The sequence below is a fragment of the Peromyscus californicus genome, unplaced genomic scaffold (assembly GCF_007827085.1).
Source record: "Peromyscus californicus insignis strain IS unplaced genomic scaffold, ASM782708v3 Scaffold_4__1_contigs__length_199733344, whole genome shotgun sequence".
Taxonomy (NCBI): Eukaryota; Metazoa; Chordata; class Mammalia; order Rodentia; family Cricetidae; genus Peromyscus; species Peromyscus californicus.
In genome coordinates this window covers 89,090,057-89,105,387 of record NW_026294562.1, presented here as the reverse complement: position 1 = coordinate 89,105,387, position 15,331 = coordinate 89,090,057, and the positions used below count along the sequence as shown (strand labels likewise).

General features: G+C 35.8%; 1 protein-coding gene and 1 pseudogene across 2 annotated transcripts in view; one reads left to right on the top strand and one right to left on the bottom strand.

Moving 5' to 3' along the window:
* The window catches only part of Pde3b (phosphodiesterase 3B), a 141,631-nt gene that overhangs the window by 80,132 nt on the left and 46,168 nt on the right, over positions 1 to 15,331 (top strand). For both annotated transcript variants that reach the window (XM_052714500.1, XM_052714501.1), the window contains exons 2-4: positions 4,684 to 4,734; positions 10,731 to 10,979; positions 13,937 to 14,076. In XM_052714500.1, coding sequence (XP_052570460.1) covers positions 4,684 to 4,734; positions 10,731 to 10,979; positions 13,937 to 14,076 — 440 coding nt within the window. The remainder of the gene's footprint in view (positions 1 to 4,683; positions 4,735 to 10,730; positions 10,980 to 13,936; positions 14,077 to 15,331) is intronic.
* LOC128094572 (60S ribosomal protein L37-like) lies at positions 7,701 to 9,708 on the bottom strand (annotated as a pseudogene).

Sequence of the window (15,331 nt, the reverse complement as noted above, 5' to 3'; positions counted from 1 at the left end):
ACTAGCTGTGATGAAGCTTTCTTAGGCAGAGTGGTTTTTGCCAGTGGCTGTGGGTGTGGCATATGGCTGCTACTGTGAGGTGCCTGTCACATTTGTGGGTCATGTGCTTGTATTGGCACTCGAGTGGACTTGGAAAGTCATATCACAGTATACATGACAGTGAGGGTAGAATGCTGAGAGCGCCAAAGGGTCACAGGCAATGAGATAGGTACTTAGTAAGTTGGAGGTTTATTGTGTTCCTTCAAGAGGCTTCAGGATCCAAGTTGCTCAGGGTGTGGTTTTTGGCTGTTTCCTGGGGACAAAGGTGAGTGGGTAAAGCCACCCAACCACTTCTCAGTCTTGGTAGGCTAAATACATGATTCCTGAGGTTATGTGAGGGTGGGCAGGAGCAACCAGCTGGTCCTTGAGGCTGTAAGATGGCATCCTGGCAGCTTCCAGGCAACTGGCAAGCTGATCCATTTGGTAGAAAGGCTGCCTAGCAGTGTGCTGAATCCTTAGGAAGATGGCAAGTGTCACCCAGTTATTGTTTCAGGAGGTGGGCTGAGTATCCTGGCTACTTAATGGTGTTGCAGGGTGATGAATATAATCACAGAAGAGCTACTTTCTGATTAAGTGGGCATATAGGACCTTCTGGTTGGTTCATGTGTGTTCCTTTGATATGTTAAGTATGATTGATTCATGCGTCCCTCCCTAGAGCTTAGCTGGATCATATCTGTCTTCTAATTCTATAGGTAGCTGAGGAGGACCTTTTGATCATCCTGCCTCCATCTTCCAACTTCTGGGATTTAAAGCGTGCACCACCATGCTGAATTGGTTTATGTGGTACTGAGGAGTGAACCTAGCATTTCAAGTTTGAGCTACATATCCAGTACCAGCTTCCTCCTCCTTCCCAACTTTTAGGACAGGGTCTCATATATACCAGATTGGGCTAGAACTCACTACGTAGCTGAAGATGTTAATTTCTGGATTTGCTCTAAAATATAGACCTAAATGTGGACTCTTGGGCAATCAGTCATTTGGTGCTAATTATGTAGAAAATTTTGTTTCCTCAAAATCTCTAATGTTGTTATTGTTCAAATTACACAAAAGATATTCTACTAGTTTTTGTGGCTTTTACTGTATCTGCTTTTATTGAAATAAGAGAATTTCAGCTTAAGAACTTCTGCATTTTGGTAACTGTGATCCTGTAGAAAGTAGCTGAAAATAATGACATGCTGATGCTTAAAAGTTGATTTGAATCCAACTTTTAGCCAGGAGAGGTGTGGGGAAGAATATGATAATGGGATAAAGATCCACAAGGAGTGAATTTATTAAAGGAAATAACCTTCAGTAGAAAAACGATACAGTAGAGAGGATCTGAAAGTAGTGAGCAGAGAGGAAAAACACTACACATTGTAAGGTTTGATGAGCCTCTAGGATTACGGTGGCTTCTGAGTAGGCCACTTTTCATTTGTCTAAACTCAGAATGTAAGCAAAGATGGGATCAGTCTTAATAAACAAACATCAGAATTCCTTTATCCCAAAGTCTTTCAGCATATTTTCATTATAATTCCCTACCCCTGCCCAGGAAGCTTGAGACATTTTTTGTTTGTTTGTTTTTTGTAATGATTTTTCTTTTTCCTTGATGCTTTAATACCAAAGTGTACAGCACATCTCTTTTATACAATATATCTATTTATGTAGTATAGCTATTGATTAAGATTTTTCAGGGTCTTAAGAACCAGTCTTATTTGTTTAGGGGCATTGGTACCTCCACTAAGAACACTAGGTATGACTATATATATAGTTTTGGGCAATAGAGTACAACTTACTGAAAGGGTAATGTTGATTGATCAGATGAGTCAATGAAGTGGGGAGAATACTTGGTATTAAGCTATCAAAATACAAGTGTGCTTGAGGTAATAAATCCATTTATGCTTTGACCAATGCATCTTGGAAATGAGACATCAGCTTATAGATCAGAATGCAAATTAATAGATTACAGCCTGTGCCTTAGGTAATTTTTAACTACACATCATATGACTGTTTTCACTTGACTATTATAGACTTTTGTTGGTAAACTTGAGAAAACATCAGATTAAGCTAGTTAATATCCTCAATCACCAAGAAACTGACATAAGGACAGAATTAAAGTATTATAGCTAGATCTCCGAAGCCAGTCCTCTACAGACAGCATGCAGAGAATGGGTCATAGCAGTCTCAGGGGTTTTAGGTTATTAGTCTTAATGTCTTGAACTGCATTAGTGTCTCTAGAATCCAAATTGCATGCTCATTAAGTCACAACCTAAAATAATTATTGCAATACTATGCTTAGGGCCATAAGAAACAACTATGTAAATGTAGTAATTGTATCTATTAAAATGTAACTTTGTGTAGCTTCACCACAGCCATTTTGAGGCAAGGGTCCATGAGTTCTCTTAAGTGGATAGTGTATTTGGATTTTCTTTAGAAAGAAATAAATTTCAGTAGGAAGAAGAAATTACTTTATGAAAGGATGTTGATGAGGAGATAGTAATAATAACCACAGCCCCTTTTTTGAATGACCAAAGGTGGTACATTTTCTAAAATATTAATCACCAAATTAGAGCCCACTGAGACTATCCTCTTAGCAGTCTTATTCTGAACTATTTTTCATATTTTTAGAGATTTTAAAGAAAAAATAAGCAAGCAAACAAACAAACATGAAAAAATATGTTATAAAGACCATATGTGGTTTGCAAAGCCTGTTCTCCGTTCCTTTACAAAAATAGTTTTACAACCACTAGTAAAATGTTAGAATGGTGACCAAATAGGAAACACATTAAGATTTTTTGCAACTTTTTTTTTTTTTTTTTTTTTGCTGCTGCAGCCATCACCATGAGTATATTCAGGCTTCAGAAGAGGCTGCCTTTTATGTTCTCTGCTGAGGTAAAAAGGAGGTCTGGTTTGACCCCAGTGAGACCAATGAAATTGCCACTGCCTGTTCCTACCAGCAGATCTGGAAGCTGATCAAAGATGGGCTGATCATCTGTAAGCCAGTGACTGTCCATTCTTGGGCTTGATACCAAAAAAATATACCTTGGCTAGAGGAAGGGTATGTGTTTGGTCATAGCAAAAAGGTGCTGCCTATTTTTGAATGCCTGAGAAGGTGCCTTGGATGAGAAGGATGTGGTTCCTGTACTGGCTTCTCAGGAGGTAATATGAACTCAAGACTGACCACTGCATGTATCATAGCCTGTAGGGAGTGTGTTTGAAAACAAACAAACAAACAAACAAACAAACAAAAAATGACCACCACCACAATAACAACGAACCCCAAGCAGATTGTCTCAATCAATCCCTGCCACACATACCACATATAACAACAAAGAAAAAGAGGCCATGAATTTGAGAGAAAAAAGGAGGGGGTATATGGTAGAAGTATATTATAAATTTAAAAATAATTTTAAAATTACACAAAAAGAGACCATTTAAAGAGGACAAAATCAAGAAATAAAGCTTACCTCTCATGTATGCATATAGTAAGTGGCCTTTGTAATATATAACATCAATCAGTCATTAAAATAAAACAAGCCTTTAAAAAAGATTTTTTTTTGCAACTGAAAGACTTAAGCCCAAGGGCAAGAACAAACATAAATAGTGAAGTATAAAAAAAGTCAGGATTTTTATTTAAAATGTGGTAGACCTATTCAATATTAGGGTTCAAAACCTTGTAGAAAATGACAATTACAAGGGATTAGTTAAGCAAAAAGAAAAGACTTATTCTTTAACTCAAAACAGTTCATAGAAATTTAGGGTAGCTAGATGGTCATGACTGTGATAGCCTACTAAATTCAAGTTAACTCTGTCTTGTTGAATGCAGTGATTGTTGTACTAGACAAGCGGGTAGCCAGGAAGCCTTCTAGAAAAAGGCAGAGAAAGCAAAGCTGGGCTGAGAGTTATACCAGTGGTCTTGGAAAGATATAAAAACAGTCACTACTTATTTGTGTATTGAAAAGAGTGTACTTTGATATTTGTAAAGCATTTCTTTAAATGTACTTTAACCTAGGGGGAGAAGAAGCTCTGAAGCTTTGTCTATGGGAGAGCCTTATTAGTAAGGAAATAGCTACACATATGGACATGAGCTTAAGATGACGTTGATGACTCTTTGCAAGGGGCGTCTGCTGTTAGTTAATTTTTCTTACATTTTCAGTGACATGATTTTGGATCTGTTTTTCCTATTTTGTGATATTTTTATACTTAAATTTTTTTTTACTTTACTTACATGTATGTGTTTGTCTGTATGTGTGCCATGTGCACACAGTGCCTGTGGGGTACAGAAAGGGGCATTGGATCTCCTAGAAGTAGAGTTACAGTCAGTTGTAAGCCACCTGATGTGGGTGCTGGGATTTGAACTTGGGTCATTTATGAGAGCAATAAGTGCTCTTAACCTTTGAGTCATCTTTCAGCCCAATAACAAATATTTGAAGGTTAATAATAAGTTACTATAGTGCCTTTGTTCTGAAAATGCTTTACCTTTTGGATTGCTCAGTTGTAGATTATATGAATTAATGAAGTAATCTATAAAGAGATTATTTTTATTCTCATCTCCCCGACTCCCTTTCTGATAGCTAAGCTGTTGTAGACATCTTCAGTGGAAGAGGGTGCAGATTAATTACCTTGGCATGTGTTTGCTCACAGCTGTAACCCGGTGCTCTTTTACAGATGATTCTCTGGGACTGGGACTTGAAGCAGTGGTGCAAACCTCATTACCAGGTAAGCACGAATGGTACTGATGTCTGTTCAAATTACCCAAACTTTAGGTAAAGTTACACTCGTAGGATTTCAGTGTGATAAAATGTTCTTACCTGAGCTAAGTTAACCAGAATTTTCATGGAATTAGATTTGTAAAAGTTTATTAAATATAAATGAAAAATAAAGAAGTACTTGTTTTAAAAGTACTTCTAATATAATCATGGCTCAAAATAAACTATTATCTTTATATTAAAGATGAGGGTTTCCCCCCTTTTTTTGGTATGGGACACTGATGTACAGAAGGAGAGAAACAGATTTTAGGCCATGTATGAAAGACTAAATCAATTGGCAAAAAAAATTTTATAGGGAAGCAAAATGCTCTACTTTGATTTTCTGAAATATTTCTTATTGATTTTTACCATATGTACAGAAAACTGCACAACTCTGGTTTTCACATGCTAAGCCTTCTGTGTAACTAGTACCCTTGTGAAGAGAGAGGCAGCACTACAACCTCAGAGCCTCACTTACACCACTGTATCCCCCGAAAACCCCTGTCCTGACTCTAGTCATTTTTTCTTATTTTCACACTTTATATATGCATGTTAAATGAAAATGGAGTAATTTAAGATCATTTTTGATCACTTAAGCATTATATATCAGTAACAGAAAAATGAAAATAGAAGTGTAAGGAGAAAGAAAAATAATTCGAGAACACTATGAATTGTATGTTATATATTGTTATAGCTGCTAATTTTATTTTAGTAGGTATTTTTGAATTATAAATGTGCACATGTATAGTCTATTCTATAGAACTGATTATTTCATGTGACATTTTGAAATATATTTTTTCACAATATATTATTTCACAATAATAGAGAAACCTTAAGTATATATGTTACAGGAATTTTATCATTCTCTTAGCTTTATTTTACTAGTTGTCTCAACACCAACTTTTTTAAAAAAAAATGAATGCCACTTTGAGTGGCTGTCTTTTATTTTGTATTGAAATGTTTCTAGTTTATTTTATTATTTTTTGCATTGTGGCTGTAGGTATGTCTGTGGATGCAGTGCTCCCAAAGGCAAGAAGAGGGTGTCTGGAGTTACAGATGGTTGTGAGCCACCTGTGGGTACTAGAAACTGAAGCCAGGTCCTCTGGAAGAGCAAGTGCTTTTAACTGCTGAATCATCACTCCAGCCCCCTGATTTTTATTTTCAAACAGTGTGTACAATAGCCACAATAGCCCCTAGGATGAAAGTGACCTCTGGACCTTGGTAAGCAAAATTATGCCACCACAGTAATCAGGTGAAACCAAGGAGTAGGCACATCTGACTTGAAATGGGATACCTCCTTGACTAGTTACATAATAGACATTATCATCATTCATATTCACAGAGATCCTCAGTTTCCAGTTAAAAGAGGATCTAAATTAGTGGCAACATCTAAAGATAAATAAGCATAAATAGTCAGAACCATGGGCTTGCCTGACAGGCTACTATATATTAGGCATCTCTACCGTTTTTTTTTTTTTTTTTTTTTTTGCTTTTTCCTCTTTCTTTCTAACAGCCCTTATCAAAGTATAGCATTCATCTATAAAAGTACACAGCTCATAAATGAATAACTTGAGGTATTTTCTCACACTGAAGAATTAACATTCCCTATCCCTTCTAGGCCCTTTTCCTAGCTATTCAGCTTTCCTCTGGGGTTATGTCAGTCCTAAATTCTGCTGTTTCACCCTAGCTTTTTTATTCTTTTAAAGATAGAAACATTGTACTTTTTCTATTAAGTTCGCTGTGAGATAAATTAGTACTGGATATAGCAGTAACCAGTTTATTTTCCATTTGTTCCACTGAATTAATATATTACAATGTATTGTATTGTGCTCCATTTTTGTTTTATGCTTGTTTTTTGGTTTTGGTTTTTTGTTTTGTTTTGTTTTGTTTTTTACTATTGCAAGTGATATTGCTGGAACAGTCTTTTTGTTGGGTATGTAACTTGGAGTGAATTGCTAACTATATATATGTTCACTTTCAGCTAATAGTGTCAGATAATTTCCCAGAGTTTGTTCATTTTACTCAACAACCAGTGTATGAGTGTTCTAGTAGCTTTGCATTCCTCTAAACATTTAGTAAAAAAACCCCAGTAACTGTATAAAATGCTCTTATTGATAACTCATCAGATTGAGGGCTGTTTCTTATGTTAGTTGGTCACCTAGATATCCACTGGTCAAAAGTTTTGTAAGTTTTTCATCTTTCATTTAGCAGTCAGTAGGAGGTCTTTATGTATTCTGGACATGAACATATATGTACATGTCCATGGATGTATATTTCATATGTGTGTGTGTGTGTGTGTGTGTGTGTGTGTGAATTATATGTTTACTTAAGAACTCTCAAGAATCATTAAGATTTTCTTCCATGCTACCTTCTAGATGCTTTGTTGTTTAACTTTCCACCTTTAGATCAGTAGTACATTCAATTAATTTCTTAGTTTGAGTAAGTTTGGCTTTTTATATATGTGTCATTTAAGATCCCTTAAATTTTGTATTACGTTTATTTATTTGGGTTGGGAGAGGCATGTGGATGTCAGAGAGTTGGTGCTTTCCTTCCAACACGAGGAGTCCAGGGATTGGATTTAGGCCTTCAGGTTTTGGTGGCAAGTATATTTCACTCACTAAGCTATTTTACTGGCCCAAGATACTTTTTATTTATTTTTTTTTAAATTGAGACATACAATTGACCCAATTCTAATTTGAAAGCTCTACCAAAATAGAAATTTTTTTGAGAATTTCTGCTTTGCTTCTCCATCTTTTGCCACTGTTTCTAAATGAGCAAATTCCTTCAGTAGAAAAGCAGTTTTTTCTTTCTTTCCTTCCCTCCTTCCTTCCTTCCTTCCTCTTTCTCTTTCTTCCCTCCCTCCCTCCCTCTTTTTTCCCTCCCTCCCGTGTGTCTGTCTGTCTCTGTCTCTCTGTGTGTCTCTGTCTCTGTCTCTCTCTCTGCCTCTCTTTCTGTCTCTGTCTTTCTTTTTTGAAATCAGAACATTTATTTTGACTGATTGAAATCCTCAAGATGAGCTGGATGCTGCAACAGCTGCCCTCTTGGGTTTAGGTGTTCCTTCACAGAATTTATGTCTGAATCTTCAGTATATAATTTTTAGGTACCTCATCTGCCCAGTCCCAGTAGTGTTTTGTCTCTTAGCCTTGGCAAGGTATAACTCCAGTTACACTTTCTCTTGTACTTAGCAGGGTAGCCACATTTGCCACAGGTCTACTTCTGAAGGTGGCAGGCCTTAGAGCCACAGTGGCAGCACAATGTGTGTATCTTATTGCATTGCTTTCCGAAGGATGATGTTTCTTTCCCATCTTGCTCCTGCTGCCCAGTCCAAAGAGACTGGAAGAGAAGACACTTCTACTTCCTTTGAGTTCATTTCTATCTTCTCTTTTTTTTTTTTTTTTTTTTTTTTTTTTGGTTTTTCGAGACAGGGTTTCTCTGTGTAGCTTTGCGCCTTTCCTGGAACTCACTTGGTAGTCCAGGCTGGCCTCGAACTCACAGAGATCCGCCTGGCTCTGCCTCCCGAGTGCTGGGTCTATCTTCTCTCTTAACTATGAGTCCTTGACCTTTCATGCCCTGTGTTGCTTGAGTGTATGCTATAGTATTTAATTCAGATTTTCTAGTTTTAGGCCAGAGTTGGTCTGATGCCAACTAGTCTCTCTCTTTCTTATAAAAGTATTTAATAAATCGATGTATTTCAATGTTGTAACATGATCGATAGCCCAAAGCTATATCAAAGTAGCAAAAGTGAAGGTTCCTGTTGTTTTATAAACACTACGAATGACAGTGCACTTGCATTCAGCTTCACAAGAAATTCTCTTCAGGTCCACAAGGAGTCATAGACAGCTGTCCCACCTGTTGACAGTGGACATGGGTGTGTATAGATTGAGCAGACAATGAAAGTCTCTCAAACCAGACTGACAAGAATGGGATGTAATGGCAGGATGGCCAACTTCTGACAAAATTAACTTTTAAAATTAGTCATTCAAAGCAAACATAGCATATAGCAAAGCTACTGGAAATAAATAATGGAACAATAAGACAACACATGGGTTAGAGCTCTGAAGCAGTGAACATGTTTCTTCCTGTCTTGTAATAGAAGAAGCCATGGAAACAGAGTTCTGCAGCTGTCCATGGTGCCTAATCTACACCGCTCCCACCCCCCCACCCCCCCACGGCTATCAATGAAAAACCTGGAATTGCCTGCTCTGTAATATGCTCGTGATCCAACTAGAGTCCGTTATTGAAAGTTAATTTGAGAGTAATATCAATTTCCTCAGAGAACTAGTTGAAATACTAGCTGCTACATAGTAGAACTAAATAAAGATGTGAGCTCAAGTTAATTTCACTAACAGTAACTATTAAGCATCTCTAAAATTGTAGTATAAGAATGATCATAGACTAAATCTTTTAGTATTTAAGGGCCATGCAGCCACTGCCAGTGCCTCAGTGGCAAGTTCTCCTTGCTTTCTTCTCCCTCTCTCTTTGTCTTTCTTTCTCTCTATCTGCCTGTCTCTCATTTAAGATGCAGAACATTTAAGATACAGAAACAATTGTTAGCTTTCTATAAAAACGCAAGAATTTTACTTAATATATTAAAACAATGAGGAATGGAATCATGTTGAGTGTTAAAAGTTGTAAATTATTTGAATATTCAACTTACTGCTGTGTTGAATCATGTTGCTGCCTTGCTCACTACTTCTCTATCTCACCCAGAATTAAAGAGCAAGACCTTGTCATAGACTTAAAAGAATTTATTCACCTTAGTAAGTTCCTTTCTGCTTTTTGGCTCTTGACTCACAGACTCCCTCCTCTATCGTTAATTTTCTTCCAATTGCCCTGGTGTTCTGCCTCAGGCAGGCCAGGCTGACTTCTGCTTCTGCACTTTGTGTTTGCTGGACACTGCACCAAATACTTGTTTTCTAGACTTCTGTCGGTTTTTGACATACATTGCCTTCTAAGTGAACACTGACTATCCTCTAAATAATCCTTGCATTAGCTCCTATCACCCTTTGTTCTCTCTTCTTTTTCCTCGTATTTTGTCCTTTCTTTTTATGAAACTCAAAGTCTACATGACCCTCCATTGACAAATAACTTGAGATATAATGTTCTCAACAATTGTAAATAGAATTCTACCAGAGTTTTAGGTTCTAGCTTCAATTATGCCATTCATACATTTTGTCTTCATTGTTCGGCTCAAACTTACCACTTGTTCCTTTGAATCCTTTTACACCATTTTTCTGTACTTTTGTCTACATTTTTCTTAATAATACTGATACTCTTTTAAGTATATGCATTATTCTTGTTTTATATGTTCTACATGTATTTATCAGATTTATTTTCATATCAGCCTAAGAGGTAGATGTTATCTTCTTTTTTACATTAAAGAAGCTAAAACATCCAAATGTTAAATAGCTTGTTTAAGGTCACAGTTAGGTTTAAAGTCTAGACTTCAAACCCGAGAAGCATGGCTCTGTTGTAATGCTAGACGCTCCTTAAGTAAGGTTATGAAAAAATGGCTTTCATGCTTATAAGTTTTGCCATGAAGGAAAGGAAGTCATCTATAAAATATTGAAGTGATAGGATTGTAAACTTCAAAATAAACACATATTTAGTTGTATGCAAGTTATAAGATAATAAATGCCATTTATCATGAAATAGGCTAACAAAAATAAAACCAGATAATAAATAAAATAGAAAAAAAAGGAAAGGCTAAAGCTTACAGTATCTGTTACACACACACACATACACACACACACACACACACACACACACACACACACACACACACTCCAAATTGGAATTCTATTATTTCTTATATTATTCGTGCCAGTTCTATGTGATTAAAATTTTGTAATTAATAGGATTATATTATTTAAGTATTGTAAGATTCACCTTAGTTTAAATCGGAGTATTTTTTTAATGTTAAACTTTCTGTGTATCAAATACATAATTTTCCTTTTTGTTTTCTAGAATTCTGGAAGTGGAAATGGAATTGATCTTTCAGTGCTAAATGAAGCTCGCAATATGGTGTCAGATCTTCTGATTGACCCAAGCCTTCCTCCACAAGTCATTTCTTCTCTGCGGAGTATCAGTAGCTTGATGGGTGCTTTCTCAGGTTCCTGTAGGCCAAAGATTAATCCTCTCACACCATTTCCTGGATTTTATCCCTGCTCTGAAGTAGAAGATCCAGTAGATAAAGGAGATCGAAAACTTCACAAGGTTAAAATACAGTAATCATCCAGCTTTATTTATCTCATTTAATGATTTGTTTTCATTAAAAACATTCTTCTAAATATCTTATAATACACAATTTCCTTTCCAAGGATCGGCTTCTTTTATATTATATCATGCTGCCTGTGGCTTTACAGAGAATTACAAATGAAAGTAATTCTCTACTCATTTTTCATTAATTACATCTCAGTGCTGGGGATTGAACCAAGGGACTTATATATGATGTGTAAATGTTATGCCTCTAGCAGTTTTTACCTTAAATAGTACTGCTGTACTTAGCGGTTACAATTTATATGCTAAGAACTAGGTGGTATCATTGTAATAAGAAGTAGAAAGTACCAAGGAACTTAGTTCCAGGCTTATATAACTAGTAGATCATGTCATTAATCTTTTTTCTTTTATAGAGTCGAGGAATTACACTTGTTGAACCAAGAACAAATGACCATTATAATAATATATTATTATTACTTAATGATTTTTTACAGATTTAAAACCTTGCCTCCCTTTACTCACTGCATTTTTTTTTTTTTTTATAGCTCAGTGGACACTGGTTTTTCCACAATTAGATATGGAATTACTTTTTTGGAATAAAAAAATTATTTTTATTTAAAATAAATAAGATTTACTTTAGACACTAATAATACATGCGGCATATACTAACTTGGTATTTATTATGCTTGTTATAGTGCTGTTATCTGTCACTGTATTGTGACAGTTTTACTAATAGCTAAAATAATAAATCTTTAAAACTAGAAATACTTTGCCGGGTGATGGTGGCTCATGCCTTTAATCCCAGCACTCGGGAGGTAGAGGCAGGCGGATCTCTGTGAGTTCAAGGCCAGCTTGGTCTACAGAGCGAGATCCAGGACCAGCACCAAAACTACACAGAGAAACCCTGTCTTGAAAAACAAAACAAACAACAACAACAAAATAAATAAATAAAAACTAGAAATATTTTAAGGATTATAGTAGTTCAGCTGCTTCTATAGCTAAGAACTAACCAAGAAAAGGTAAAATTCAAATAAGTTAATTTTGTCAAATTGCGCTAGTTATACAGTTATACCTAGAAAAGGAAAATACAGAAATTTTAAGGACCTTTGATCAGTTTATTTCATATTATCAGATCTTAACATTAGGGTTTAGAAATGTTGAAAAATTATGCAAGGATAGTTAGGGACTTGAAAACTATTGATCATCTGGGTCATAGTTAGTTAATTGATGCTTTTACTTTTAAAAAGTTTAGCAAATAGTGCCTGTAACCCATTAGAGCTCACTTAACAATGATACTGACTCGTGTGACTTTTTTAGTATACCACATAATCACAAGCACCAAAAGTGATGAGAGTCAGTAATTAATGACATGATTCTAAAATATTCTTGAGTTTTCACCCAATGTTGTTCTTTTTCATTTCCCACTGACATTTATTGATCTAAGATAGTGATTTTTGTTTTTTTTTTTTTTTTTTTTTTTTTTTTTTTTTTGTTTTTTGTTTTTTGTTTTTCGAGACAGGGTTTCTCTGTGTAGCTTTGCGCCTTTCCTGGAACTCACTTGGTAGCCCAGGCTGACCTCGAACTCACAGAGATCCGCCTGCCTCTGCCTCCCGAGTGCTGGGATTAAAGGCGTGCGCCACCACCGCCCGGCAAGATAGTGATTTTTAAAGACAGTAATTCTTTGAAGCTGTAACCATTAGCAGGATGTAGTGGCACCCTTCTGTAAGTACAGTACTTGGAGATGGAAGTCAAGGGACTAGGCTACATACCAAGACTTTGCCCCAAAACTCTGAAAAGGGAAACAGACTATTCTAATCAGAAAAGCACCATTGAAATCATTATTATGCTGCTATATTGAGTGTGTAGAAAAGTTTTCTTGTACATTTTACATTTTAAACATGATATTAATTAAGCAGAATCTCTAAAATAGCTCATTTCCTAAGCATTGTAGTTAATTACAGTAATTTAGGGTGTTAGAATGTGCTGCTGTAAGTCATGTAAGAACCAGGAAGTAACAATCTTGCCTTTTCTTTGTGTTTTTTAAACTCAATAGAATTTCATATCTAATTTGTCTCTGATTTTGGAAAAGCATATAAACACAAAGCCTTAATTTGCTTCAGAAAAGAGCCACAGAATTGGTGAAAAATTTAGTCACCAAAAGGGAATACGGACAGATCATTTAATAGAATATTTTATACATATGTTAAGAGCTAAGAAACATTATATGAACTTAAGTCAGAGTAAGCAAGGGTTATATGTAGAATGTTGTCACTGTATACCTGACTTACCATGGACCTTTACAAAATCAGCATCCTTGCGAAAACTTACATATACTATTGAGATTTCTGATATTGTTGAAGTGTCTGCTAGAGAGGAAAATTCATAAAATAGACATTATATTAGGTGTATCTCAGGGACATGGTTATTTACAATGGTTTAAGAACAGTATTATTTACTTTAATTGAACATTTAGATCAATTGAGAATTTACTCAAAAATTACAGTGAAATAATGTTTAAGATGTTCTGTACTTAATCATTAATTTAAAAAGTAACCAAGAACCCCGAAGCTTTTCCACATTAGCTGTCCTGTACTTGAGATACCTTTTGCTGAAAATATAAAAAGGATAGTCGTCCTGGGCCTAACTCTGTCCTTTGAAGCAGATTTTTAGTATCAATCTTCCATACCTATTTTACAGCTCCCATGTTTTCTTTCTCTTGAAACTATGAGTAAAATCTCAAAATTAAAAAGTATAGTTTAAGTCATAAGAGTTCAGGAGCTTTTTTATTAAGAAAAAAAAAAGAACAACAATATGGAAAGTGGAATTTGGAAGTAGAAGTGAAATGTTGGAAGATTTTTAGAATGAAATTTTGTTTTACCTGTACATATTATATGTGTCCTTAAATATAGCATGTTAAAGGATGATAATTTAGCCGTTTTGAAATTATTTGACAGGGACTGAGTAGTAGAACCAGTTTCTCAACTGCACAGCTGAGGAGGAGCTCAGGAGCATCAGCATTGCTGGCTAGTGAGCACTATTCCAGGTGGGACCGCAGCAGTGGCAGAAGACCTCACCAAGAACTAGGTGTTCCAAGGTAAATTCTGAGAGCCTTTGAAATCTAAAGCATCCATTTTCTTTTGACAAATAACATTTGAAAACATTTTAAAATCAAGAAAGTATTGTTGCAGTATTTTTAGGACAACATAGGTAGAAATTCTTAAAGTTGGTAACACTTGAGAACGTCCTAAAGGTAGAAACTGTATTGAGACTTCAAGCTAGTGTTTCAGTTCTTGTCTCTGTCAAAGAAAAAAATAGAAAGATGAGATAAAGTAAGGATTCAAAGTTAATTATAAGGCAAAGAAATACTACTCAAGGGATGAATTCAGACTTCTAAAGAGAGATTAGCCCTGTGGAATTTTAGTTAGCTTGATAGGCAAGCTTTACTGAAGGAAAGTATTGCTAAGGTATTGTTCCAAAGAGGAAAAATCAGGGAATTCCAGGAATGGTTGGAATTTTCTTTGGAATAGGATTACTCCCTTTTCTGTCCTTCTATGAAATTTTCAGCGGTGGGGCATGACATCAGATGCATGGTGAGAACAGACAGTTTTGGGTTACCCCTTGTTTTTCTAAGCGTACGTAACTCACCTTAGCAATAATAGTTACAATCAAGAAACTGATTCTTAAAAAGAAGGCAACACTCTCTCAAAACTTAGGTCAGTTGGGGTACAGAGAATGCTGGAACCTTAAAAAACATGTCAGTGCTTAGTGGTTCTCAACCTTCCTAATGCTGTGACCTTTAATACAGTTCCTCATGTTGTGGCAACCTCCAACCGTAAAATTATTTTCATTGCTACTTCATAAATGTAATTTTGCTACTGTTATGAATCGTAACGTAAGTATCTGTGTTTTCTGATGGTCTTAGACGACCCCTGTGAAAGGGTCATTCTAATCCATAAAGAGGTTGTGACCCACATGTTGAGAAACACTTGCTTAGGGATACTAAAATCAGTTTAGCATGTTATGTTTCTGGATCCTTTCTGCCTCTTCTGTAGAGGTTCAAACCTAGAGCTCTGCCATATGCTAGGCTAGGTTTCTACTATTACGCTTGGGGCAGCATTCAAATTTATGGAGGCAGCCACCAATTCATTGTGTAGGGTGCCGTGGTAGGTGATTCTATAGTTACTGACTTGGAAAAAAAGAATATTCTTCAGACTTACTACAGTTGCTAGTGTAAGGTAGCAAGAATGTTCCAAACCTGTTCCTATGTAAGCTGAGACGTTGTCATATTATATACTCTCTTGAGAACTGGCTTGAAACTAAACACTGCCAAATCAGAAGTCACAGTTAAA